The following is a 27461-nucleotide window of genomic DNA, read 5'->3' as shown; positions in this document are numbered from 1 at the left end:
CTACTCACTGTGCAGGACCTCATCCCGCTTTCTACCCATGTCGTTGGTGCCAACGTGTACCACGACCTCTGGCTGCTCACCCTCCCTCTTGAGAATGATCTGCAGCTGCTCCGAAACACCCCTGGCACCCCCATGCTGGCGTCAGATGTTGCTCTTCAATTTGCATTTGGCCTCTCCATAGCTCAGAGATAAGGAGATGTAACTAAAAAGTCAAGATGGCCATTGTGGACGGAGCTCAGATGCTCCGCAAAACAGTTGCCTCGTCCAAGCTTTTGCCTCCACAGATTCTCCTTGACCCGCAAGTTATTCCAGCATTATCTTTTTGTTCTAGATTCTAACACCTTCAGTCTCTTTTGTTATCAGGACATTAGCTGAAAGTCCCGCTAAAATGAAGGCAGATTGCATCAAATGCACTGGCCTCACTGCTGTTTGTTACCTGCTCAAAACATTCAATTGTTACCCAAAGACAACCATCCCTTGAAAAGAATCTACAGAGAACATCCTTAACGTGTGCCTTGGTAAATAAAGGTATATAATGTCCAATGGAATTGATTCCAGTAACTTGTCCTCCAACACTAAATTGGCTGGCCTACAATTATTAAGTTTACCTCTACTTCCATTTTTAAACAATGTCAGCAGTTCTACAATTCAGGGACAAGGGAGAGTGAAAAATAGCCAGGGCCTCAGCCACTACCTTGTCTGGGATATACTTCATCCAGATCTAGCTATCCATTTTCGAAGCTCAAACCCCTTAATACTTTGTCTTTCACTGTGATTATTTCATCCCTTCTCACAGTATCAGCATCTTTTGAGAAGACAGCGGCAAAGTATTCATCCGCATTTCACCCTCACCATCTGTCCACACGAACCATAACAGGAACAAGTGGAGGCAGAGCTGGCAGTTGTGCAGCACAGACATTTCCATACATCTCCTTTTAATCATTACACAACACAAAAATGAAAGAGATTTGAGACAGTGATGATAAGAAAGGGGAATGAAAAAATGTGTTCAAGGAGAAAGCAAGTAGAGACATGGCTGAAAAGTATATAAATGCACTTGGCTCTGCAGAAGACACACACAGTGAAGGAGGTCCACTCTAAGTCTATTCAAAGTGAATCTGTGAAAGCAATGCCCTGTGAATCGAATGCCTACTATCTGTCTGATCCAGCACATTAACGTTGTTTGTTTCAATGTCTGGTTTTGCAACTGATGTATGGGTTATTATTGTCAAGTAAATTGTTTTGTCAAGTAAATTGTTAAGGAATTTTCGTCATCAGTACAGGTTGCTGTTGGATCACTGATTGGTTTCCAACATCATGGAGTTGGAACTGGCTGGAAGGATGAAATCTGATTCAATCGCAAATTTAGTAAGAGAATTAGATGAGTACATGGAAATAATTTGCAATGTTTGGGGAAATGCAAGAAAAGGGGACTTAATGCAGAGCTCTTTCAATCGGCTGGCACACACGTGCATCAAAGAGCCCCTTCCAATGTGCCTTTACTTTTAACATTTAAGGAAAACTTACACATTCCTTGCTGGTACAGAAACACAGAAGTTAAAGTGACCCAATCATGGCTACCAAAAGTTAAGGTGTTATGTGCTATGGTAACCAAGGAAAGAGTAGGGCCCATTAGGGGCAAAAGTGGAATCTATGCATGGAGCCAGAGATTGTGGGTGAGGTTGGAAATAAACACTTGTCTGGATTCATTAAGAAGGACATTGTAGCTGGATCATTCAGGGAGAGGAATGGTGATGTTCTAGAACATGTTATTCTATCAACACGAACATAATATCTCATCATCCTGTCATGGTTGTCCTACCAAGAGAGGTTAGACACTTTGGTTGTATTCCTTGAAGCTTAGAAAAACTAGCGGTGACATAAGATCCTAAGGTGGCTTAACAGGATAGATGTTGAGGTGTTTTCAATTGTGGGAGTCACAAATAAAGGGACACAGCTTCAAAATAAGGGTCCGATCATTTAAAACTGAGCCATGTAGAAACATCTCTCAAGAGGTCAGTGAATCTTTGGAACTCTCTGCCCGAGGGTGCTGGAGGCTGGATCATTGGTTGTAATTAAGGGTAGGGATAATGTGAGAATCTTATTGTGAGGGATGTGTTAACAGGGCAATTGGAAAATATCAATTGGTTCCCAGGGTCTCCACCATTCCCGGATTCCCCATCACTCCCCGGGATCCTGGTTCCTGGTTCCTGAACTTGCTGTAAACTGGCCTGTTTCTGTTTTCCGCTCTTCCTTGATAATTACCAGGATCACTACAATGTTACTGTGCACCATCTTCTAATGAAGTGAATGAGAAGTCTATTGGAGAATCACTAAAATAACATCTGATTGCTTGGATAATCTGTGAGTCTGGCACCAAGGTCCCAAATGTGCCAGATTAATGGAGCTTGGTGCATTTGGATTTTCAGGTGGTTTCTGACGTCGTTCAACATTAGAGGTGAGTCGGCAAAATGACAGAACATTGGACTGGGAGTAAGGTAACAGCACAGTTTGGAAGTCAGTTGACCGACAGAAAGAGTGCAGGAAATAAATGGGCATTTCTCGGGTGGCAGGTGAAGCATGGTGGACCACAGGAACCGGCGCTTGGGCCCCAGGCAATCACTACATATTGCAATAAGGGAACTGATAGTCATACTTCTCTTAACCCACAACACAGAACAGGCTGGGATTATGAACTGTGACAGGATGCAAAGAGACTTCAGTGACTTAGGCAAGTTGAGTGAGTGGGCAAATACACAAGAGGTACAGGACAACCTGGAGACACGGGAAGTCACCCACTGTGGTAGGAAAAACAAAGGCAGCTTGGTAATGGATTGGGAAATATTGATGTAGAAAGGACTTGGATGTCACTGAAAGCTAAGGTGCAGGTGCAGCAAGTAATTAAGGTGGGAAATGGTGATGGCTTTCACTGAACGGAAGCAAGGAGAAAGGGGAAAATGATTCTGTCTACCCTGTCTATGCTTCTCATAATATTATATACTTCTCTCAGGTTTCCTCTCAGTCTCTGATGCGCTGAAGAAAACAATCCGAGTTTGCCCACCTCTCCTTATAGCTAACATTCTCTAATCCAGGCAATATCCTGGTGAACCTCTTCTGTACCCTCTCCTGCACCCTCTCCAAAGCCTCCACATTATTCCTGTAATGCAGCAACCAGAACTGCACGCAATACACCAAATGAGTCCCAACCAAAGTTTTATACAGCTGCAACATGACTCTCCAAGTTTTTTACTCAACTTTTATATTTGTAGACTCTTTTAGGATTCTCCTTTCCCTCATCTGCCAGGGATCTCTCATGTCCTTTTTCTGCCCTCCTAATTTCCTTCATAAGTGTTCTCCTACATCCCTTATACTTATAGCTCTGACTTGATCCCAGCTGCCTATACCTGACATATTCCTTGTGAACCAGGGTTCCCTAATTCTGCCAGCCTTGCCCTTCACTGACAGGAACACACTGGCCCTGAACTCTGCCCATCTCATTTTTAAAAGCCCCCCATTTGCCAGACGTCCCTTTACCTGCTTACAGCCTCTCCCAACCAACCGTCACATGAGGAGAGATTGGATCCTCAAGATCTGTAGTTACCAGAATCTAGAAGAATGAGAGAAGACCTGATGGAAACGTACACACTTCTGTCAGACTGGATGTGAGGAGGAGGTTCCTGCTGGCTGGCTGGGAGGGCTGTGTGGTCCTGAACAAAGTGGTTACAGTCTCAAGATCCAGGGCAAGTCATTTAGATTGGATGAGGGCATTTCCCTGAGGGTGGAGAACCTGTGGAACTCTCTATCCCAGAGGGTAGTGGAGGGCAAAACACTGCAAATATTGAAGTAAATACATTCCTGGGCACAAAGACATCGAGGAGGATGAGGAGAGCGGGAACATTATATTCAGATAGAGGATCCACCATGATAGTTTAGAATGGTGGAGCAGCTCACAGGGCCAAATGGCCTACTCGTGTTTCTGTAAGATGTCATGATTCTATAACTGCCCCCTCAGACTGCAGAGGGAATGTCAGTACAAGACAGGGCCTCCCATTCGCATGGAAACACCTTTGGATTAACTGAAACTTAGCCCAATGCATACGAACTGAAGGATCTCATCATTGGGTGCCCAGGAGTTCAACAGCCTGAAGAAGGCGCTTTCAGGAAGATCTGATCGGTCATTCAATACCACTGCCTGTATAGACGGAGCTACCTCAGTGTTACTCACCATTCATGTTCCAAGTGAAGGCATCCCTCAGTTTTTGCCCATCTATCTCCATATCAAGACGAATGGGAACCAGTACCTCTGACTGAGAGGCGTTTTCATGAATCACTGCAGGGTCATGGTCATCAAAACTGGGGGAAGGGGTGGTGAACAGTAGGTTAGACAGAATGATGCAAAAGGCATACTTAAAACACAGCAGCACATCAAGTCTATGGTAGCACCTTATGCCTGCTGAGTGCGTTGTCACTAGTGGAACAATTACTTCAAACAATGTCTAACCAAAATTACAGTCGAGAAAACAGACCCAAAACACACTAAAAAAAATGTCAGTTAACCTCTTGTAAACTTTGAGCCCTAGATAGTGAGAAGGATTATCGTCAGCCACAGCATGATGTTGATCAGCTAGAAGCAAAGGCAGATGGAATTTAATCCCGACAGGCATACACAGTAAACGGTAGGGACTGGGGAGTGTTGATCAACAGAGGGACGGGGTGTGTCCATAAATCCCTGAAAAAGCAGCATAGGCATAGAGAGTGATGAAGAAGGCACACGGCATGCTTGCCTTCATCAGTCGAGGCACAGACTATAGCAGCAAGGATGTCACTTTACAAAACACTGGCTGGGCCACACCTGGAATATTGCGTGCAGTTCTGGTTGCCACACTTGGAAGGCTGAGGTTGTGCAGGAGACAACACAGAGGAGATTTAACAGGATGTTCCAGGATTGGAGTGTTTCGGTTTTAAGCAGATGGACTGGGTTTGTTTTCCCTGGAACGGATGAGGCTGAGGGCTGCAGAATTATGATGGGGACAAGGGTAGACAGTGTCTTTTGCCCATGGTAGGATTGTCCAAACCAAGAGGGCAAAGGTATAGGTGAGAGGTAGGAGGTTTAGAGGGGTTAGAATATGGCACATACTGCAAAATGAGGTGGAGGAAGCAGAGATTCTCACAAGATTTAACAAGAATCCAGACAAGCACCTGAATCACCAAAGTAAAGGCAGCTGTGGACCAAATACAGGTAAATGAGACGAGTATCGTGAAGTACATTGATTGGCACGGACATGTTGGGCCAAAGAGCCTGTTGCTGTGCTGTACAATTCCATTACCTTTTCAGATTGATGACATTACATCAGAATTAGATAAAGTTAATAATTTAACAGGTGTGAAGCAAAAACAGAAGCAGGGAAAGGGGCTGCAGTGAGAAGAAGGGAAGTGTCAACGACAACACAGTGGGGATGTAAATGAGCAAAACTGTTCTGATCTGAAAAACAGAAGTGCTGGAGAAGCACAGCCGGTTAAGCAGCATCTGTGAAAAGAGAAACAAGTCAACGTTTCAGGTCAATGACTTTCCATCAGATCTTTGACCTGAAACATTGACCATTTCTCTCTCCACAGACACTGCACGACTGGCTGTGTTCTTCTGACAATTCGGTTTTGTTTCAGATTCCAGCATCTTCAGTTTGAATTGACTTCAATGTTGACCTTGGAAGGTAATGGAAGAATTATTGGATCACTACGATGCAGGAGGCGGCCATTCAGCCCATCAAGTAATGCTGGCTCCTTGTACTGCTGTTCAGTCAGTCTCAGCCCTCAATCTTTCCCTATCGCCATTAGTGCCTGTCCAATTCAATGAAAGTCCTGATTTGATCATTACAGATGAGATTGGATCATAAACAGTGTGTAAAAATAGGTTCATTGTTACTTTGAACCTGTCTTGCAGGCCTGCCAATGGAAACAACATTTCTCCATTTATTCCATTTAAAACCATCAAGACCCTATCGTGCTTCTGTCAAATCTCCTCAAAGGTGAATAACCCAGCTTTTCCCATCTCATCTTTTTGCTGAATTCCCTCATTCCTGGACCATCATCACAAATCAAAAGCAAAATACTACAAATGTTGCAACTCTGAAATAAAAACAGAAAACGCTGTGAATATTCGTTAATTTGAGATGTTACCTCCTTTTTTGTCTCTCCATAGATGCTGCCCGACCCAGAGTATCCCCAGCATTTCTTCTCTAATGTACTAGTACCTTTTTCTTGGGTTTTCACATTGTTCCTAAACTACAGTGACCAGAAGTAGATGCAATATAGGTATTTTATAACAGCCACTGCATCTTTAATAAAAAATAAATGAAAGAGAGAGATGGGAGGACAGGTTGTGCATTGCAGATGAAGAATATGGTAGCTGGAGAACCATCAACCACATTTGCAGAAAGTGTATACAACTCGAGGAACTTCAACTCAGATTTAATCAGTTGCAATCTGAACTCCAGCGACCTCTGGTGCTGTCTGTGTGGAGGTTACGCATTCTCCTGGGGTCCCTCCAGGTCACAGAGTCATACAGCACAGAAAGAGGCCCTTCAGCTCAACTGGTCCATGCTGACCAAGATTCCCATCCAAGCTAGTCCCATTAGCCCATGTTTGGCCCATAACCTTTTAAACCTTTCCTATCCAACCGTACCTGTTCAACTGTCTTTTAAAATTTGTTGTTGTACCTGCCTCAACCACTTCCTCTGGCAGCTCGTTCCACATACATACCAACCTGTGGAAAAAAGTTTTCAAGTTCCTATTAAATCTCTCCCCTCTCACTTTAAACCTATGCCCTCTAGTTCTTGATTCCCCAACCCTGGGAAAAAGACAGAGCGCATTCACCCTATCTATACCCCTCGTGATTTTATACACCTCAATGAGATCACTGCTCAGTCTCTTACGCTCCAAGCAATAAAGTCCTAACCTGTCCAACCTCTCCCTGTAACTCAGTCCCTCAAGTCCTGGCAACATCCTTGTAAATCTTTTCTGCACTCCTCCAGTTTAATAACATCTTTGCTACAGCAGGTGACCAAACCTGAACACAATACTCCAAGGTCCTCCAGTTCCCGCCCAAACACATGCAGGTTGGGAGGTTAACCGACAGTTGTGAATTGCCCCTCGTGTGGTCAAGTGGTGGAATCAAAGGGAGCTGATGGGAATGTGGGGAGAATAAAATGGCACTTGTATAAATGAGTATTTTAGGTCAGCTTCATTCTGTGTGACTATTATCTGGATACTTGATTCCAGGATGGAATCAAACACCTTAACTTGGGGTTAAGGGGCCTCACAGGTGGATAGAGCAGTTAAGAAGGCCTATGGGATGTTAGCTTTCATAAGTCGTGGGATTGAGTTTAAGAGCCGCAAAGTGATGATGCAGCTCTACAAAACTCTAGTTAGACCACACTTAGAGTACTGTGTTCAGTTCTGGTCGCCTCATTATAGGAAGGATGTGGAGGCATTGGAAAGGGTACAGAGGAGATTTACCAGGATACTGCCTAGATTAGAGCGTATGCAATATGAGGAGAGGCTTAAGGTGCTAGGGCTTTATTCACTGGAAAGGAGAAGGCTGAGAGGAGACATGATAGAGGTATATAAAATATTGAGAGGAATAGATAGAGTAGACAGCCAGCACCTCCTTCCCAGGGCACCAATGCTCAAGACGAGAGGGCATGGCTTTAAGGTTATGGGTGGGAGGTTCAGGGGAGATGTCAGGGGGAGGTTTTTCACCCAGAGAGTGGTTGGTGCATGGAATGCACTGCCTGGGGTGGTGGTGGAGGCAGATACATTGGACAGGTTCAAGAGTTTGTTGGATAGGCACATGGAGGAATGTGAGATAGAGGGATATGCGGGAGGAAAGGTTTAGATAGTGTGAGGGTGGTTTGATGGATGGCACAACATGGTGGGCCGAAGGGCCTGTTTTGTGCTGTATGGTTCTATGGTTCTATGGTAGTAGAGCGGCTGCCTCCCAGCTCCAGCGACCCAGGATCGCGCCTGACTCCGGTGCTGTCTGTGTGGAGTTTGCATGTTCTCCCTGTGACTACACCAGTTTCCTCCAGGTGCTCAGGTTTCCATTCACATTCCAAAATGTGCAGGTTGTCAGGTTAATTGACCACCCTGAACTGTCCCTAGTGTGTGGGTGAGTGGTAGAATGAGGGGCAGTGGATGGGAAGGTGAGAAAAATAAATTGATATTGTAGGTGCTTGATGGTCAGCCGGATTTGGTGGGCTGAAGGGCCTGTTTCTGCACTGTGTGACTCCATGAATCAAGAAGTTTCAATTAACTCTGTGGAGAGAATAAATCAAGGTGGGGTTAGTCCATACACAACTGGCATTCAGTTGAGCAGATCAGAGAGCTGAAGAGTGCCTCGTCAGAACAGGATATCCATTCATTGGTCATGGGCAGCGGCAGTCGGGGAAATGGGAACAGACTGCACAAGAATCAAAACTGCTGGAAAAACTCAGCAGGTCAAGTATCATCTGTGGAAAGAGAAACAGACAACGTTTCCATGTGTGTGGCCCTTTGCCACAACTGGGAAAGACAGAGACACAAGTTAGTTTTCAATTGGAGAGAAGGTTGGGTGATTGCTTTGTGGAGCAGCTGAGCTCTGGAATGGGCCCGAGCTTCTGGATGTCTGCCACTCTGACTCACTGTCCCACATTGATCTCTCCATCCGAGACTTGCTGCACGGTTACTACAGGACCCAAGGCAAACTCCAGCAGCAACATGGGGCATGCTGCAGCCTGCAGGACTAAATATCGAATTATCTAACTTTAGATAACAGGCTCTTTCTTCCTGTCTATATGAAAATCATTACCACCTGCCATCCTTTCTCTTTTCCACTCGTGTGTAGTCTGGCCTGCTGAACATGTCCCTGTACGTCAGAACCACATCAGACACAAATCACACAGCCAGCAGCTTAAACCTATCCCACCTGCCACATGTCTTCGCTCTGTCCGAGAAATTCCCTGTGTTCCACCCACCCTTCACTGCTACCAGTAGCATAGGGCCAGGCACGGCAGTGTAGCAGTTAGCGTAACACTATTACAGCGCCAGCGACCCGGGTTCAATTCCAGCCGTGGTCTGTAAGGAGTTTGTACGTTCTCCCCGTGTCTGCGTGGGTTTCCTCCGGGTGCTCCGGTTTCCTCCCACATTCCAAAGACGTACGGGTTAGGAGCTGTGGGCATGCTATGTTGGCGCCGGAAGCGTGGCGACACTTGCGGGCTGTCCCCAGAACACTTTATACAAAAGATGCATTTCACTGTGTGTTTCGATGTTCATGTGACTAATAAAGATAGCTTAATCTTACCTGGTCTAACTTATTTCCCTCTTTCTCAAACCTGTTGAAGGGTCCTGATCTGAAACATCAACTGTTTCTCTGTCAGACACTGACTGTCTGCTGAGTTTTTCCAGCATTTTCTATCTTCTTATTGTGTTGGCTCAGTTTTTCGCATCTACTCATTGAGTCTCTCCTGCTGGACAGGTCCAATCACCTTACCATAGACAACCCATTACACAAACAAAGAACCTTAGTGTGCTGGTAATTACTGCCATTAAGCATTTTGAGGCATCTTACACAACCCTCCCCCATCTTCTCTCCAACTGAAGACTCACTTGCATTTCTCACTTTCCCAGTTCCGGCACAGGGCCGCAGACCCAAAGCACTGTCCATTTCTCTTTCCACAGATGCCATCTGATCTGCCAAGTTTTCCCAGCATTTTGTGCTTTGGTTTTAAACTTATAGAACCTGCAGATTTTTTCGATTTTCATTTGTTTTTGCACATGAGTCAGGCTAGGACAAGTGTTAGAAAATTTGGAACATAGATTGGACTTTAAACTAAATTTGGGAGATTTGTCACGAAGGGGAGATAAGGTAACTGCTCAGTATAATGATCACTTGGAAAGGCAAGGACCAAATCAGAGAGAGCCAGCAAGGCTTTATCAAGGGCAGATCCTTTTTTGAGGTAACAAAGTGTATTCATAGATTCATAGAGTTATACAGCATGGAAACAGGCCCTTTGGCCCAACTCGTCCAAGCCTACCAAGATGCTCATCTAAACTAATCCCATTTGCCTGCATTTGGCCCATGTCCCTCTACACCTTTCCTATCCATGTACCCGTCCAAATACCTTTTAAATATTGTAATCGTACCCGCCTGTACCACTTCCCCTGGCAGTTTGTTCCATATACCCACCACCCTCTGGGTGAAGAAGTTGCCCCTCAGGTCCCCTTTAAATCTCCCCCCCCCCCACCTTAAACCTGTGCCCTTTGGTTTCAGACTTTTACCACCTATCGCATCTGTTTCCCTCATAGTTTTATAAACTTCTATAAGGTCACCCATCAGCCTTCTTCACTCAAGAAAAAAATCGTAGCCTATCCAATCTCTCCTTATAGCTCAAGCCATCAAGCACAGGCAACATTCTGTATTAATGAGGACAGTGCAGTAGATGTCATTCACACGGACTTCAGTAAGGCCTTCAACAAGGTCCCTCATGGGTGACTGATTCAGGGCAGGTTGGTACATTGCCTCCAAAGTTGGCTTGGCAATAAGAAACAGAGTGTGATGGCAAAGGGTCATGTGTGTGATTGGATGCCTGTGACTAGTGGCGGCCCACAGAGATTGGTGCTGGGACCCTTGCAGTTTGTAAAATACACGAATGATTTGGATGTGGATGTAGAAGCCAGGGTCGGCAAGTTCGCAGATGACACTAAGATTGGTGGAGATGGAGGGTGGTCCTAGGTTACAGGGTGATATCGATGTGTTAGGTCAGATGAATACGTGGGTGAAGGGATGATAAATGGCAGATGGAATTTAATCTTGATAAATACGAGGGAGTTTTTCTCCCTCATATTTTGGGAGTACGAATGAGGCTAGGACATACACCATGAATGAGGAACAGAGGGATCTTGATGTGCTAGTCCAAAGATCCTTGAAAGTAACATGGGTTCTACAAGGTCACCCATCAGCCTTCTTCACTCAAGAAAAAAGTCGTAAGAAGAAAGAAACACAGGTGAGTAACATGGTTAAGAAGGCCTGTGGGATACTGGCCTTCATTAGTTGGGGCACTGAATGAGGTGATGTTACAGCTGGTCAGAATCAGCTGGAGTACTGTGTGCAGTTGTGGTCACTACACTGTAGGAAGGATGTGACAGCACTGGAGAGGGTGCAGAGCAGATTCACCAGGACTTTGCCTGGGATGGAGAACTTGGTCCGTAGCCATTTGTGCATTCAAGATGTGTCTAGATGAGCATTTGAACTGCCCAGGCAGAGCAGGCCAGGGGCCAAGTGCTGGAAGATTAGATTAATACAGATGGCTGCCCAGTGTTTGGTGTGAGTTTTTTTGGGCCGAATGGCCTGTTTCAATCCTGTATAACCCAATAATACGTAGAATTATAGGCAGTGCCTGACAGGAAGAGTCAGAGTTTTTAATGAAAACTGTCAAAGGGAGAATGAGAAAAAGTCAACATTAAAGGCTGTCTGGATGTACAAAGCACTTGTAAGGTGGATGAAATTACAGCATCAATGGAGATCGAGTAGCTGTTCTAAAGTCATGGGTGCGCAGCAACTAAGGCAGAGATATGAATATTTCAGGATACAATGTTTCAAAAAGATAAGGTGCAGGCGCAGGGTGGTTTTGAAAAAACTCGATGACAATAGGAGATTCGTGAGAAAGACTTTAAGCACCAGAAAATCAGGATATATCATTAGTTTGTGTGGAAACATAAGGGGCAGGAAATATTGTGGGAGCTGTCTTTAACTCTTCATCTTTGGCAGTCCCTCAGGATCAAGGATGACTTGACTGGCACATTGATGGAACTGAAAACAGGAATACAGAAGGCGTGGGGGGTACTTATTAAAAAAAATTAGGAGGACAAAGAGGCAAACAAGATTAATAAAAATCTGAAGGCAGTTAATAAGCATATTAAGAGCAAGAAGGTAACCAGGGAAAGAGTAGGTCTTGCTAAGTACCAAAGGGGCAACCTGTGGTGGAGCCAGAGGATGGAGGGGATGTCTTAAATGAAAATTTCTCATTTGTATTTACTAGGGAGAAAAATGTGGAGACAAGAGACTGCAGATGCTGGATCTGGAGTGACAGACAAACTGCTGGAGGAACTCCGCAGGTTGAGCAGCTCCTGTGGAGGCAAAGGGATGACTGATGTTTCAGGTCAAGACCAAAGAACGGCAGATGGAATTTAACTTGGACAAGTGCAAAGTGTTGCATTTTGGTAAATTAAACCGGAGCAGGACTTGCACAGTAAATGGCAGAGCCCTGGACAGTGTTGTAGAACAGAGAGACCTAGAAGCGCATGTACATAGATCCCTGAAAGTAGCAACACAGGCAGATAGGGTGGTGAAGGTATTTGGCCAGCTTGCCTTCATCAGCCAAGGCTTTGAGTACAGGAGTCAGGACATCATATAGATTCATAGAGTTATAGAGTTATACAGTACGGAAACAGGCCCTCTGGCCCAACTGGTCCACGCCGAACAAGATGCCCCATCTAAGCTAGTCCCATTTGCCAGTGCTTGGCCCATAACTTTTTAAGCCTTTCCTTTCCATGTACTTGTCCAACCATCTTTTAAAAGTTGTTATTGTACCTGGCTCAACCACTTCCTCTGACAGCTCGTTCCATACATGCCACCCTCTGTGTAAAGAAGTTGCACCTCAAGTTCTTTTTAAATCTCACCCTCTCAGCTTAAACCTATGCCCTCTAGTTCTTGATTCCCCAGCCCTGGGAAAATATATCAATGAAGGCAGTGTGCTTTCATACACAGACTTCAGTCAAGCCTCTGGCAAGGTCCCACATGGAAGGCTAACCTTCACTGGGCAAGGCATAGAATACAAGAGCATCCTTCCTATACTGTGGTGAAGAGCTGTGTGCAGCTCTGTTCCCCACACTACAGGAAGGATGTGATTGCTCTGGAGAAGGTGCACAAGATGTTGGCGGGGTGGAAGGTCTGATTTATGAGGAGAGGATGGATAGGCTGGGTGTGTGCTCCCTGGAGTGAAGGCTGCTGAGGTACTGTACAAAATAATGAGGGATACAGTCAGGGTGGATAGTGGGTAAGTTTTCCCCTGAGTGGAGATGTCTAAAACCAGAAGAGCAGAGGTTTAAAGTGAGGCATTAGAGTTTAGTGGGGATCCGAGGAAAAAATCCACACCACTCCCCCCGCCTCCCGCCACCCCCCCCCCCCCCCAACAGAGGTTGGTTGGAGTCTGGGAGTGGTGGCAGCAGAGACTCTCCCAACATTTAAGAGGTATCTAGATGAGATGAATTGTCACTAGGTGAGATGAATTGCCAAGGCACGAAAGGCTACAGACCAAGGGCTGGTAAGTGGGATTAATATAGATGGGTACTTGACAGTCAGCATACACAGGGTGGACCGAAGGGGCTGTTTCTGTGCTGTACGATGCAATGACTCTTGGTGTATATGGTTGGTGTGGACATTGTGAGCCAAAGAGCTGTGTCTTTGCCATAGGACTTTATGACTTGTTGCCTGACAGGGTGGGCAGACTGGTAGTTTGAGAGCTGACGTACTCCTTCAGTGCTTACACTAGGCTTCTGTGAGCTCCCAGACTGAAGGCCCTCAGTGCCAGCCCGAATGCTCCCTCTCCACTTCTCTACCAAAAAAATACTACAGAACTGTTTGATGACAATAAGCAAGAAATCCAGGAGCTAACTAACTACAAGGTATTCTTGGCTTGGAAACATCATTCCATCTCAAGGGGAGAAACAATAACTCTGCAATGGTAGAGAAATGGAGGGCTATGTGGGAGGGATAAAACGTCGACACAACATTGTGGGCCAAAGGGCCTGTACTGTGCTGTAATGTTCTATGTTCATTCTCCTGAAGGCTGAGATCCAACAATGAACAGTTCTCACAGAACAGGTGGAAAGAGTGCAGGAGATTCAGCAACCAGCCAATAATCTTCAGCACCTCTGAGACCATCTACCACCGAACATGCAATGGCTGAGAACCAAGGACGGGAGCTTCTCAACGAGCAGAGCGGTTACCCAGCGGAGGAAACTCTCCGAAGAGCTCATCAACCACAAGTACTCTAGACTCCATTTCCGGTTTCTCACTCTGCTCCAAACTGACAAGATTTCAAAAGACCATACACTGACTAAAAGACAAGGCCTCTGAACCAGATGGAATCCCTGGTTAAATTCTACAACTTGGCCCAAAAGAACTCCTGACACAAATCCGCAGTCTTGACTCTCTCAGTTTGGTGGGACTTGAGGATATCATAATCGTGACCATCTTCAAAAAAGGAAGCAAATTCAATTGCACTTACCACAGGAACTCCCTGCTGCCTGCCACAGGGAAGTCACTGACACGGTGTTTCAACCATCTCCTTTCTGACCAAGTGACATACAACAGCAGGCCAATCAGCCCTTCCATTCAATCAGATTATGGCTGATCTAGTCTTTCCCTCAACACCACTTTCCTGCGCTCTCCTCATACTCCTGTGTAGGTTCAATGTCTGTCAATCCCCACCTTGAATATAATTTCACCTCCACAGATCTCTAGGGTAATGAATTTGAGATTCACAACACACTGAAAAGAGAAATTCTTCCTCATCTTGACTTAACTTGGGAGACCTTTTATTCATATGCCAATCCTTACAACCATTGAATGAACCTCATGAACCTTCTCCACATTGCCTCCAACACGTGTACCCTTCGTTAAATGTGGAGACCGAAACTGTAAGTATGGAGGTGGGGGGTAGTGGGAGAGGGGTGTGGTGAACCAGCACTCTGTGAAGCTGCTGCAAGAATTCCCTACTTTTATCCTCTAGACTCCTTGTAATAAAGACCAACTTTCCACTTATCAAAGGATTCAGCAGTTGGAAATGTGGGCAGAAGAATAGCAGATGGGGTTTAATCCAGACAAGTGTGCGCACTTTGGGAGGTCAAATGTAAGAGGATGTAAGGTCAAATATACACTAAAAGGCAGGGCCCTTAGCAGCATTGATGTACAGAGGCATCTTGGGGTGCAAGTCCACAGCTCGCTGAAAGTGGCAACACAAGTGGTAAAGCAGATGTACGGCATACTTGCCTTCCTCGGTCGGGGTGTGGAGAATAAAAGTGGGGAAGTCACGTTGTAGCTGTATGAAACTTTGGTTAGACCACGTCTGGAGTACTGTGTTCAGTTCTGGTCTCTGCATTACAGGAACCCTTTGGAAAGGGTGCAGAAGAGGTTCAACAGGATGTTGTCTGGATTAGAGAGTATTGATTATAAGGACAGGTTTGTACAAACTTGGACTTTTCCTCTGGAGCATCCTGACAAAAGTATATAAAATGATGAGAGGCATTGATAGAGTAGATAGGGTCTTTTTCCCAGGGTTGAAATATTAAATATGAGAGAACATAGCTTTAGGATGAGAGGGAAACTTACAAGGCAAGTTCTTTTTTTTCAAACAAGGAGAGTGGTGGGTACCTGGAACGGGCTGCCAGGGGAGGTGGAGGAAGCAGATATGATAGTGGTGTTTAAGGGGCATTTAGACAGGCATATGATCAGGCAGGGAATGGAGGGATACGGACTGCATGCAGACAGATGGCATGAATTAAAACTGGCATCATGGTGGGCACAGTGGTTGTGCTGTAGTGTTCGTGCTGTAGTGTTCTGTATTCCATCCCATTAGCCTTCATGATGACTTGCTGTGCCTGAAAATTAACTTTGTGTTTCACCCTCAGGTCACTGCAGCACAATACTTCACAGTATTTAAAGAATAACCTTCATCCTTCCAAAGAGCTGCTCCCCAAATGGGTCATTAGCAAATTCAGCAACCACGTTCCCGGTGACATCAGCCAAGTCACTATATGTTGTAAAAAATCGTGGCCTCAGCACTGATCCCTGTGGCAGAGAGCTTGTTACATCTTGCCCACCAAAAATATACCCATTTATAATAAAAATATATATCCATTATACCTCTCTCCTCTTTCTGGATCCCTTGGTCTCCATCTTCAGAGACTGACTAACCACAGTCATCTTTTGCAAACCCACTGACTCCCACAGTTACCTTGACTACACCTCTTCCCACCCCGTCACTTGCAAGGATGCCATCCCCTTCTCCCAGTTCTTCCACCTCCGTTGGATCTGTTCCCATGATGAGGCTTTCGACTCCAGGACATCAGAGACATCCTCTTTTTTCCAGTAAACGGGGTTTCCCTTCCACCACCACCAATGCAGCCCTCACCCGCATCTCCTCCACTTCCCGCATGTCTGCATCACCCCATTCCCCGGCCCCCGCCCCCCCCCCCCCCCCCAAAACAGGGACACCTCACGAGCCTCTGCATCCAACACATAATTCTCCGCAACTTCTGCCACCTCCAACGGGATCCCACCACCAGGCACATCTTCCCCTCACCTCCTCTCTCCACTTTCCACAGGGATCGCTCTCTCCGCAACTCCCTTGTCCACTCGTCCCTTCCCATTGATGACCCTCCTGGCACTTATGCCTGCAACTGCACTAAGTGCTACACCTGTCCCTACACCTCCTCCCTCACCACCGTTCAGGGCCCTAGACAGTCCTTCCAGGTGAGGCACCGCTTCACCTGTGAATCCGAGAGTGTCATTTATTGCATCCAGTGCTCCCGGTGCGGCCTCCTCTACATCAGTGAGACCCGACGCAGATTCGTCGAGCACCTTTGCTCTGTCCGCCGCAACAGCCAGGACCTCCCAGTGGCCACCCACTTCAACTTCACATTCCACCCCCACACTGGCATGTCTATCCACGGCCTCCTCTACTGCCACGTTGAGGCCAGATGCAGGTTGGAGGAACAACACCTTGGTAGTCTCCAACCTGATGGCCTCAACATCGATTCCTCTAACTTCTGGTAACCCCTCCCTTCTTCTTCCACCCCCCTTTCCTCCCTCCCCTTTGTCTTCCTTCATTCCTGTGGCCCCTTCCCCCTTCTCTTACCCCTCCTCCACCCTCGTGACCTGCCCATCTATTCCCCACCTCCTTCCCTTTATTCCATGGTCCACTGCCCTCTCCTACTGGATTCCTCCTTCTTCAGCCCTTTCCCTCTTCCACCTCTCAGCTTCTTACATCTCCCCCCTCCCCCATCCATCTACCTTCCCCCTCTCATCTGGACTCACCTATGTTCCTCCCCCTCCCTTTTTATTCTGGCTTCTGCCCTCTTCCTTTCCAGACCTGATGAAGGCCCTCGACCTGAAACGTCGACTGTTTATTTCTCTCCAGAGTTGCTGCCTGACCTGTTGAGTTCCTCCAGCACTTTGTGTGTTGCTCCAGATTCCAGCATATGCAGAATCTCGTGTCCCCTTTTAGGCCGACTCTTTTCCCTGCTACTCAGCCGTCATCCATCTGTGCCAATATGTTACCTCCCACACAAGTTTCTATTTTCCACAATAACCTTTGATGTGGCACCACTATGTGGAAATCCAAGTGTATGCCCACTGGTTCCCCTTTATCCACAGCACTCATCACTTCTTCAGGGAATCCCAATGAACTGGTTCAGACATAATTTCCCTTTCACAAAACTCTGTTGACTTTCTGTAATTACTTGGAATTTTTCTGGGTTATGTGACATAACAGCTTTAATAACAGCTTCTTTCTCAGGACCCTGCTTTAATGTCGGAAGTAACCTCATCACCCGTGTCAAGCCAGGAGGGGCTGGAGCTGCAACTTCCAGTTTTTCCAAACAACACTGCTGCCCACGTGGGTTCCTCTGAGGATCCAGCAGCCCATACAGCCATTTACAAATCACTAATTTACTTTATGAATCATAACTGGTCACAGAAGAATTCAATTTGAGATTTTTGAGTTTCTGTTCCGTCCAGAAGAACGAAGCCAGAGAAATACAGTCAAGCAAGCTCGAGGGCCTTGGCAAAGTCAACGTTAAGTCCACCAACACTCACCAGAGAGGGAACGTCCTCTTCTTATCCCGGCTCATTCGGTTTCGGTTGATGGTTGTGGAACACGGCACTGCGTCCAGGTGATGCGAGCTGTTGGGCAGGGTGGGCACCCACTGGTTGTTGCGTTTTGCCTTTTGCTCTCTGATCAAACACAAAGGGGAGAATTCCCATTACAAGGGTACAGGAGTTGTCCAGGGTCAGAACACGATTCATGTGATAGGCTTCTGTTTGAGGGTGAATTCCTTATGCAAGAATCCTATTAACCAATACTAAGCACAATTAACTGTACTAGTTAGGATTAATTAAACCCAGCAAGAAAGTATAAAACATGAATTCTACCAGTCAGCACTACATAAACCCTGTCGGCATTAGCCTGCACTGATCATACAAGTTGGTACTGGCCACCATTTGTTCTAACAGTTGGAATTAAGTGATCATTAATCCCACCAGTTATTGTTAATTCTCTTTAATTCTACCACTTTATAAAAATGAATCATCAGCCCTACTGCTCATCACCCACCATTAATATAACTAGTTTGTACACTGTGGGGCAGTGTTAGGAATAGGCAAGACTGGAGATGGCTGATGGGTCAGTGTTTACTGCATTAGATAGGGTGAGATACAGCATCCAAGACAGGTGATAAGTACTATATTGGAACAGTATTAAAAACAGACAGTATGGGAGATGAATGATGGTTGTGAGTGGGTGCCTACAATACTGTGCAGTGTTGCAGATAGGATCTGAGGGAGCCTCCAATGTACTGCATCAAGGTTAGATACACACACAAACCGAGATCGGTGATGGGTTAGTATGTGAGTGCGCCACACAGATACTGGAACAAATTGAGATACACAAGTTCAATGTGGGGATACAGGGATCAATGATAACGCTTCCATTCCAGTTCTGTGGACTGGGGAAGCACAGACACACCTAGAGTGGTGCTGCAGATAGTGCAGCTGTCCCACACCTTCTGACCAGGGTAAGAGATCCTGGACATGGCAGGTTGTTCTTCCTTTATTTACACTGGGTTTCCCTGCGCTCCTGACGAATATACTCAGGGTTCTCAGTGCCAGTCCGAATGCTTGTGCTCAACTTCGAGCAGCCACAGGCCACAAGTTCCCAGGAAGCTATGGGTATGTTTTCATCTTTTTAAGGAAGTCTTAAGAATATCAGTACTCGGGCAGTGTTAGTTACAGAAAACAGTGAGATGGATGTGGGTTGGTGTGGATTGTACTGAGACAACATAAAACACAAACAGGGTGATAGAGTGGTGCTGCAAATAGTGCAGCTGTCCCACACCTTCGGCCACCCAGCTTTGATTCTGACTTCTGCCACTGTCAGTGTGGAGTTTGCACATTCTTCCTCTGATGGCATAAGTTTGCCCCAGTTCTCCGGTTTCCTCCCACACATCAAAGATGAACAGGTTGGTCAGTTAATTGGCCACTAAAAATTGTCCCTGGTGTGTCAGGGGGTAGAGGAGGAATCCATGCGGCATGTCTAAGAGAATACACTTCTGGGAAACAGGTGAGATGATGAGATGGGGTTGTTCTGCGATCCAGTAAACCCTCAAAGATCTGAATGGCCTCTTTCCATATCATACAGAAATAAAAAATATATGAGAAATTAATTGAACTGGGGAATGGGTTTGTGTGTACATGTGTGCCTGTACTAAACTCAGACACTATTAGATACAGCAGAGACACAAGAGACCACAGATGCTGGAATCTGAAGCAACACAATCTGCTGGAGGAACTCAGTGGGTCAGGAAGCATCTATGGTGGGGGTGGGGGTAAAGGAATTGTTGGCGTTTTAGGACTGAGAGTAGAGAGGGGAGATGGTCAGTATAAAGAGGAGAAGGGAAGTGGTTAGGCAGGAGTCCAAGGTGGATGGAGGAGGTGTGAAAGATGACAGGCAGGTTGTGCCAAGTACGGGAGGGGAGCAGGGGTGGGGTTGGGAGACAGTGGTGGGTGAATGACAGATGGAGGCAGACAGAGAGAGTACAGATGGAGAGAGGTGGGGTAGGGGAGGGTGAAGGTGGACAGCTGCTGGAGGGAGACACGCAAGCATGAACACAAAGGGCTGCCAGTGGTGGACTGTAACGGAGGTGAGAATGGGAACCATTGGCAGATGGGACCAGAAGCAGATTGGGGGGGTGGGGGAGGAGCCTGTGGGTGAACTGTGTGTGTAGTAGGTGCATGGAACCAGGAGGGGGAGGGGGACGAAGATGGGTGATGGGGAGCTGGAGGAGGGGGAATGTGGAAAAGGGGACAAAAATGGGAGAACCGGAGGATTAGAAGGAGAGAAGGAGGTGGGGGGTGGGGGTAGAATTACCAGAGGGGACCGTCACCTAAAATTATTAAACTCAGTGTTCATACCATTGGTTGTAGACTCCCCGGGCGGAATACGAGATGTTGTTCCTCTACGTTGCATTGGGCCTCATCCTGGTAGTGAAGGCCGAGGATGGACAGGCCAGTGCGGAAATGGGAAGGGGAATTGCAAAGGCACACATCTGGGAGCTTTGGATGGCCACTGCGGACCAAACGTGAGTGGTCTGCACAGAACGGTCACCCAGTCTGCGCTCGGTCTCGCCGAGGAGGCCACATTGGGAGCACCGAATGCAATGGACAAGTTGGAGGAGGTGCACGTGAATCTCTTCCTCACCTGGAAGGGCTGTTTAGGTCCCTGGATGGTGGTCAGGGAGGAGATGTAGGGACACGTGCTACACCTCCTGCAACTGCAGGGGAAAGTGCCAGGGGTCAGGGATCGGTGGGCCAGGTAGGATGAACAGACCAGGGATTCAGGGACAGAGTGGTCCCTGTGGAAGGTGGAGAGAGATGGGGAGCAGAACATGTGGCTGGCGGAAATGAGGAAAGCTGTTCTGCTGGATACATGTTATGTGCAGGCTTACAGGGTGAAAAGTGAAGACTAGGGAAACTCTAACTGTATTCTGTTCTTCTAGTAATTTTAAACAACAAACTTCATGTCATACAAGTCAGTGAAAATGAACCTCTGATTCTGATTCTGTTCGGAGGGAAGTGCAGTGACAGCAGAAGTGCGAGAAACAGAGGGGATGCGAGAGCGGGCTGCGTCAACCACAGCAGAAGGGAAGTCACATTTCCTGACAAAGGAGCACGTCAGATGTCCTGGAACAGAAAGCCTCGTCTTGAGAGCAGGTGCAGCAGAGACAGAGGAAATGGGAGAAAGGGATGGCATCCTTACAAGAGACAGGGTGGGAAGAGGTGTGGTCTATGTAGCTGTGGGAGTCAGTGGGTTTATGGTAAATAAAAGTGAATAGTTTGTCTCCTGAGATGGAGACAGAGATCTAGAAAAAGGTGAGAAGTGTCAGAAATGGTCCACGTGAATTTGAGAACGGGTGGGAGGAAAGGAATTATCCATGTTTCGGGTCAAAGCCCTGCATCAGGACTGAGAGTAGAGATGGCCCATATAAAGAGGAGAGGGGGAGTAGTGAGACACAAATCTGAGGTGATCGGTGGACTGAGAAGGGCTGAAAGGTGACAGGCAGGTTGGACCAGATACAGATATCACCCTAAGTGTGTGGAAAAAGTAAGGTGGTGTATAGGACAAACAATGCACGAGATTGGTGATGCGTCAGTCTGCATTGGGACTACATTAGCGACAAACAATTCCCAAGAATGAGGTCAGGATTGGGTCTGTAGTGTACAGGAATATGTCAGTGTTTGAGAAAGGTCAATATCCTATTTCCCACACTGGGGCAGTGTTAGGTACAGCAGCTGAGATGTTTCAATCTGGACTAGACCATTATTGGACACAGATAACATTTGAGACAAATGATGGTGGGTTAGACAATGTGAAGTACTGGCTATACCTGAGATAGGAGGGGGGTTCCGTGCTGATTGAGATGGCCTTGTACTTTTCATCGTTACCTTCCAGGATTTCTTCAACTTCCACAGCCTTAAGAAGCGTCACACTGGTAGCTAAAGTGGTATAACCATGATCTGATCAATTAAAAAAACACAACATAAATACTTGAAATGTAGCTTTTAATCAAAAGTTCTGAAATTGAAAGCTTTGTAGAGTTGGATATTTTAGCCCCTCAATTGTACTTAATGCCTCTCTTCAGCAGCTCAGAATAAAGAGGGTCTCCTGCCCCAAGGCCTGAGGACTACAGAGTGAGCAACAGTGACAATCTCTCTCATGTTTCCCTCCACAAACCTCCCATCTCTGTGGTCTGCTTCCATTCCTTGGCAGCTGTGGATCACTGGCCAAGGGTAGCAGCAAATTACTTGCAATCTTGACGTCACCATTTACCCCAAGAGAAGCTGCAACCACATTTCCACCAGGTCATCATCTGACCCCATCCCTTCCTCTCACCTCCAGGTACTGATCCATCATTCATGCTTTGTCACCTCTGGCCTTCACTAGACTAGCACATTCCTGGACAGCTTCACTCATTCTACGCTGCGTGAATTTAAAGTGATCCAACTTGCAAAAAGACAGGTTACACCACTAGCTTGCCTCAATTTGAAAACATTCTCATTCTTGTTATCTGAGGCCTCCTCATTCCCAGTATCCATAACCTCCAACCTCGAGTAGCCAATCCTACAACCTTTAGTTTGTGGATGACACAAAAGTTGATGGTGCTATGGATAGCGAGGAAGGTTGTCTAAGGATATAGATTTGATTGAAAGTTGGGCGGAGCATTAGTGGACAGAACTTACCTCAACAAGTGTGAGGTGATGCATTCTGAGAAGTCAAATAGGGGTAAGGACATACACAGTAAATGGTAGGGGAGTAAGGAATGTTGATGAACAAGGAGACCTTGGGATGCAAGTCCATAATTCCCGGAAAGTGGCAACACAGGTCGATAGGGTGAAGGCAGCATTTGGCATGCTTGCCTTCATAGGTCAGAGCAATAGAAAATGAAAATTGGGACGTTATTTTGCAACTTTACGTAACATTGGTTAGACTGCACTTAGAATATTGTGTGCAGTTCTGGTCACTACACTATAGGAAGGATGTGGTTGTGCTGGAGAGAGTGCAGAGGAGATTCACCAGGATGTTGCCTGGATTGGAGGACTTTAGTTATGGGAAGAGATTGGATCAGCTGGGCTTGTTTTCACTGGAGTGAAGGAGGCTGATTATGAGAGCCATAGACGGTAGATTATCAAAATCCTTTTCCTGTGATATGGGTATCAAAAACAAGAGGGCACAAATTTAAGGAGAGAGGTATTAAATCTGTGGGGTAAATTTTTTGTAGAGATAGTGCCATTGATGTCAGGTACACTCTGCCAGAGGATGTAGTGAAGACAGATACAATTACTACATGTAACAGGCATTTAGAGAGGAACAAAAGATAACATCCTAATGTGGGCCACTGGGATTAGTACAGATGGGCAACAGGCTGGGACTGGACGTGGTGACTGAAGAGCCCCTTTCTGTGTTGTACAGCTCCATTACTGTTTATCTACGAACTTCAAATTCTGACCCCTGGGTTATTGCTGAACGTAGTCACTCCACCATGCCTTCCACTGCCCACACCACAAGCTCCACAATGCACCCCCTCCACAACACTCTTCCTGCTTTACCTATCGCTGTACACAAGCTTCTGGCCCTCTGCTGCAATATCTCCCGATGTGGCTTGTTATCAAAGTTTAGATTCATAGTCAGAGAGTCATACAGCACGGAAACAGGCCCAACTGGTCTATGACGACCAAGATACCCATTTAAGCTAGTCCCATTTTCCAGCTTTTGGCCCATATCTCTCTAAAGGAGACACAAGACACTACAGACACTGGAATCTGGAGCAACACAAAAAAAGTGGTGGAGGAACTCAGCAGGTCAGGCGGCATCTGGTCCTCAACATTGGCTGCATCCTCAGCCCCCTACTCTACTCCCTACTCATGACTACGTGGCCAGACTCTGCTCTAACCCCATCTATGAGTTTGCAGATGACACCACCGTAGTGGGCCATATCCCAAATGACAATGAGTCGGAGTACAGGAAGGAGATGGAGAGCTTACTGACATGGTGTCATGACAACAACCTTTCCTTCAATGTCAGCAAAACAAAAGAACTGGTCATTGACTTCAGGAAAGGAGACGGTGTACATGCACCTGTCTACATCAATGGTGCTGAGGTCAAGACAGTTGAGAGCTTCAAGTTCCTAGCAGTGAACATCACCAACAGCCTGTCCTGGTCCAACCACGTAGATGCCACAGCCAAGAAAGCTCACCAGCACCTCTACTTCCTCAGGAGGCTACAGAAATTTGGCATGTCCCCTTTGACATCAATTTTTATCAATGCACCATAGAAAGCATCCTATCTGGATGCATCACAGCTTGATATGGCAACTGCTCTGCCCAGGACCGCAAGAAACTGCAGAGTTGTAGACACAGCCCAGCGTGTCACGGAAACCACCCTCCCCTCTACGGACTCTGTCTATACCTCTCGCTGCTCTGGTGAAGCAGCCGGCATAATCAAAGACCCCACCCGCCCGGGTCATTCTCTCTTCTTTCCTCTCCCATCAGGCAGGAGATACAGCAGCTTGAGGGCATGTACCACCAGGCTCAAGGACACGGTGATAAGACTATTTAATGGTTCCCTTATACAATGAGATGGGACTCTTGACCTCACAATGTCCCTTGTTATGACCTTGCATCTTATTGCCTACCTGCAATGTAGGTAGACAATGAGACAATGAAACTAAATGAGTCCCTTCTGCCTGCACGAGGTCCATATCCCTCCATTCCTTGTAGCTGTGACATTTTACTCTGTACTCTGTTATTGTTTTTAACCTGTACTAGCTCAATGTACTCTGTAGTAACTCAATGTAACTGGACTGTGTAATGAATTGACCTGTACGATCGGTTTGTAAGACAAGCTTTTCACTGTACCTCGGTACAAGTGACAATAGTAAACCAATACCAATCTGTGGAGGGAAACAGACGGTTGACGTTTCAGGTTGATACCCTTCATCAGGACTGGGAAGAGAGGAGATAGCCAGCATAAAGAGGTGGGGGAGGGGCGAAGCAAGAGCTGGCAGGTGAGGGGTGGATCCAGGTGAGGAGGGGTGATCGACAGAGGAGGAAGCAGGACAGTGGCAATGATATCAGAAGCTGGGAGGTGATAAAGGGCTGAAGATGATGGAATCTGATAGGAAAAGACGGTGGAGTGTGGAATAAAGGGAGGGAGGTGCAGGGGGAACTGGTAGGAGGATTGAGTGGGTGATGGGGGGTGTGGGAGGGGAAAGGGACAGGGTGATGGGGGCCAGTTGGATCAGGAGAAGAGAGAAAAAAGGAAAATGGAGGAAAAGGGACAGAAGGGGAGCGGTTACTGGGTTTGAGAATTCGATGTTGATGCCACCTAGTTGGAGACTGCTCAGGGAGTGGAGGAGGCATGTCAGTGTGGAAATGGGAAGTGGAGTTAAAATGGCTGGCCACCGGGAGATCCCGGCTGGCACAGTGGATGGAGCAAAGGTGCTTGACGAAGCAGTCACCCAATCTGCATTTGGGTCTCACCGATGTAGAGGAAGCCGCAATGGGAGTCACCTCCATTAACTCTCCATCCTCCTCCCTGGTGAATGCTAACATGAAGTATTCATTCAGGACACCACACAGCTGGATGCACACAAAGGTTTCCCTCTTGTTCCAGGAAGGGACCTCCTCATTCCCTAGCTACCTTCTTGCTTCTAATATAGCACAGGAACAGGCTCTTCAGCCCACAATGTTGTGGCAAATTAATTAAACTAGTAATTAAATGCCTAACTAAATGAGTCCCTTCTGCCTGCACAAGATCCATATCCCTCCATTCCCTGCACACCCATGTGCCTAAGAGCCTCTTAAGGGCATCCATCGTACCTGCCTCCACCACCACCCCTGACAGCATATTCTAGCCCACCACCCACTATATAAAAAAACTTACCCCCTCTCAGCTTAAATGCACACGCTCTAGTTTTAGACATTTCAACCCTGGGAAAAAGATACCAGCTGTCTACTCTATCTATACCTCTCAGAATCTTATAAACTTCTATCAGGTCTCCCCTCAGCCACTTCGGAGAGTGGCATGCAAAAGGTTGGGTACCCGTGGTGGTCAAAATTTCTGTTACTGTGAATAGTTAAGTGAGTAGAAGATGAACTGATCTCCAAAAGTCATAAAGTTAAAGATGAAACATTCTTTTCAACATTTTAAGCAAGATTAGTGTATTATTTTTGTTTTGTACCATTTTAGAGTGAAAAAAGGAAAGGAGCACCATGCAAAAGTTTGGGCACCCCAAGAGGTTTGAGCTCTCAGGTAACTTTTACCAAGGTCTCAGACCTTCATTAGCTTGTTAGGGCTATGGCTTGTTCACAGTCATCGTTAAGAAAGGCCAGGTGATGCAAATTTCAAAGCTTTATAAATACCCTGACTCCTCAAACCTTGTCCTAACAATCAGCAGCCATGGGCTCCTCTAAGCAGCTGCCTAGCACTCTGAAAATTAAAATAAATGATGCCCACAAAGCAAGAGAAGGCTATAAGAAGATAGCAAAGTGTTTTCAGGTAGCCGTTTCCTCAGTTTATAATGTAATTAAGAAATGAAAAGAGTTAACAGAAAGTAGATGAAGGAAAGGCTGTGGATGTTGTCTACGTGGACTTTAGTAAGGCCCTTGACAAGGTCCCACATGGCAGGTTAGTTCAGAAGGTTCAGACACTAGGTATCCATGGAAAGGTTGTAAACCAGATTCAAAATTGGCTGTGTGGGAGAAGACAGAGAGTGGTTGTGGATGACTGTTTCTCAGACTGGAGGCCTGTGACTAGTGGTGTGCCTCCGGGATCTGTGCTGGGGCCATTGTTGTTTGTTGTCTATATCAATGATCTAGATGATAACGTGGTAAATTGGATCAGCAAGTTTGCTGATGACACTAAGTTTGGAGGTGTAGTGGACAGCGAGGAAGGCTTTCAAAGCTTGCAGAGGGATCTGAACCAACTGGAAGAATGGGCCAGAAAATGGCAGATGGAATTTAATGCAGACAAGTGTGAGGTGTTGCATTTTGGAAGGACAAATCAAGGTAGGACATACACAGTAAATGGTAGGGCACTGAGGAGTGCGGAGGAACAAAGGGATCTGAAAGTTCAGATACATAATTCCCTGAAAGTGACGTCACAGGCAGACAGGGTTGTAAGGAAGGCTTTTGGCATCCTGGCATTCATAAATCAAAGTATTGAGTATAGGAGTTGGGATGTTATGATGAGGTTGTATGAGACATTGGTCAGGCCAAATTTGGAGTATTGTGTGCAGTTCTGCTCACCTAACTATAGGAAGGATATCAGTAAGACTGAAAGAGTGCAGAGGAGATTTACTAGAATGTTGCTGGGTCTTCAGGAGTTGAGTTACAGGGAAAGATTGAACAGGTTAGGACTTCATTCCTTGGAGCGCAGAAGAATGAGGGGAGACTTGATAGAGGTTTACAAAATTATGAGGGGTATAGACAGAGTTAATGCGAGTAGGCTCTTTCCACCTAGATTAGGAGAGATAAGTACGAGAGGACATGGCTTTAGGTGAAAGGGGAAAGGTTTAGGGGAATATAAGGG

At 46.3% G+C, this 27461-nt stretch overlaps 1 protein-coding gene across 2 annotated transcripts in view; it reads right to left on the bottom strand.

The window, feature by feature from the left end:
* The window catches only part of LOC127579653 (SWI/SNF-related matrix-associated actin-dependent regulator of chromatin subfamily B member 1-A), a 56745-nt gene that overhangs the window by 21334 nt on the left and 7950 nt on the right, over window positions 1–27461 (bottom strand). Inside the window, exons 3-5 of one of the 2 annotated variants that reach the window (XM_052032581.1) lie at window positions 21760–21868; window positions 17915–18052; window positions 4226–4353 (exon numbers count right to left, since the gene is read on the bottom strand). In XM_052032581.1, the coding sequence (XP_051888541.1) occupies window positions 4226–4353; window positions 17915–18052; window positions 21760–21868 (375 nt within the window). Of the gene's footprint in view, window positions 1–4225; window positions 4354–17914; window positions 18053–21759; window positions 21890–27461 lie in introns of both variants that reach the window. The other variant, XM_052032580.1, reaches the window with a different exon arrangement.

This window comes from Pristis pectinata, chromosome 17 (genome assembly GCF_009764475.1).
Source record: "Pristis pectinata isolate sPriPec2 chromosome 17, sPriPec2.1.pri, whole genome shotgun sequence".
NCBI lineage: Eukaryota > Metazoa > Chordata > Chondrichthyes > Rhinopristiformes > Pristidae > Pristis > Pristis pectinata.
The sequence above is the reverse complement of the archived record's forward strand: the minus strand, read 5'-3'. Positions and strand labels throughout refer to the sequence as shown.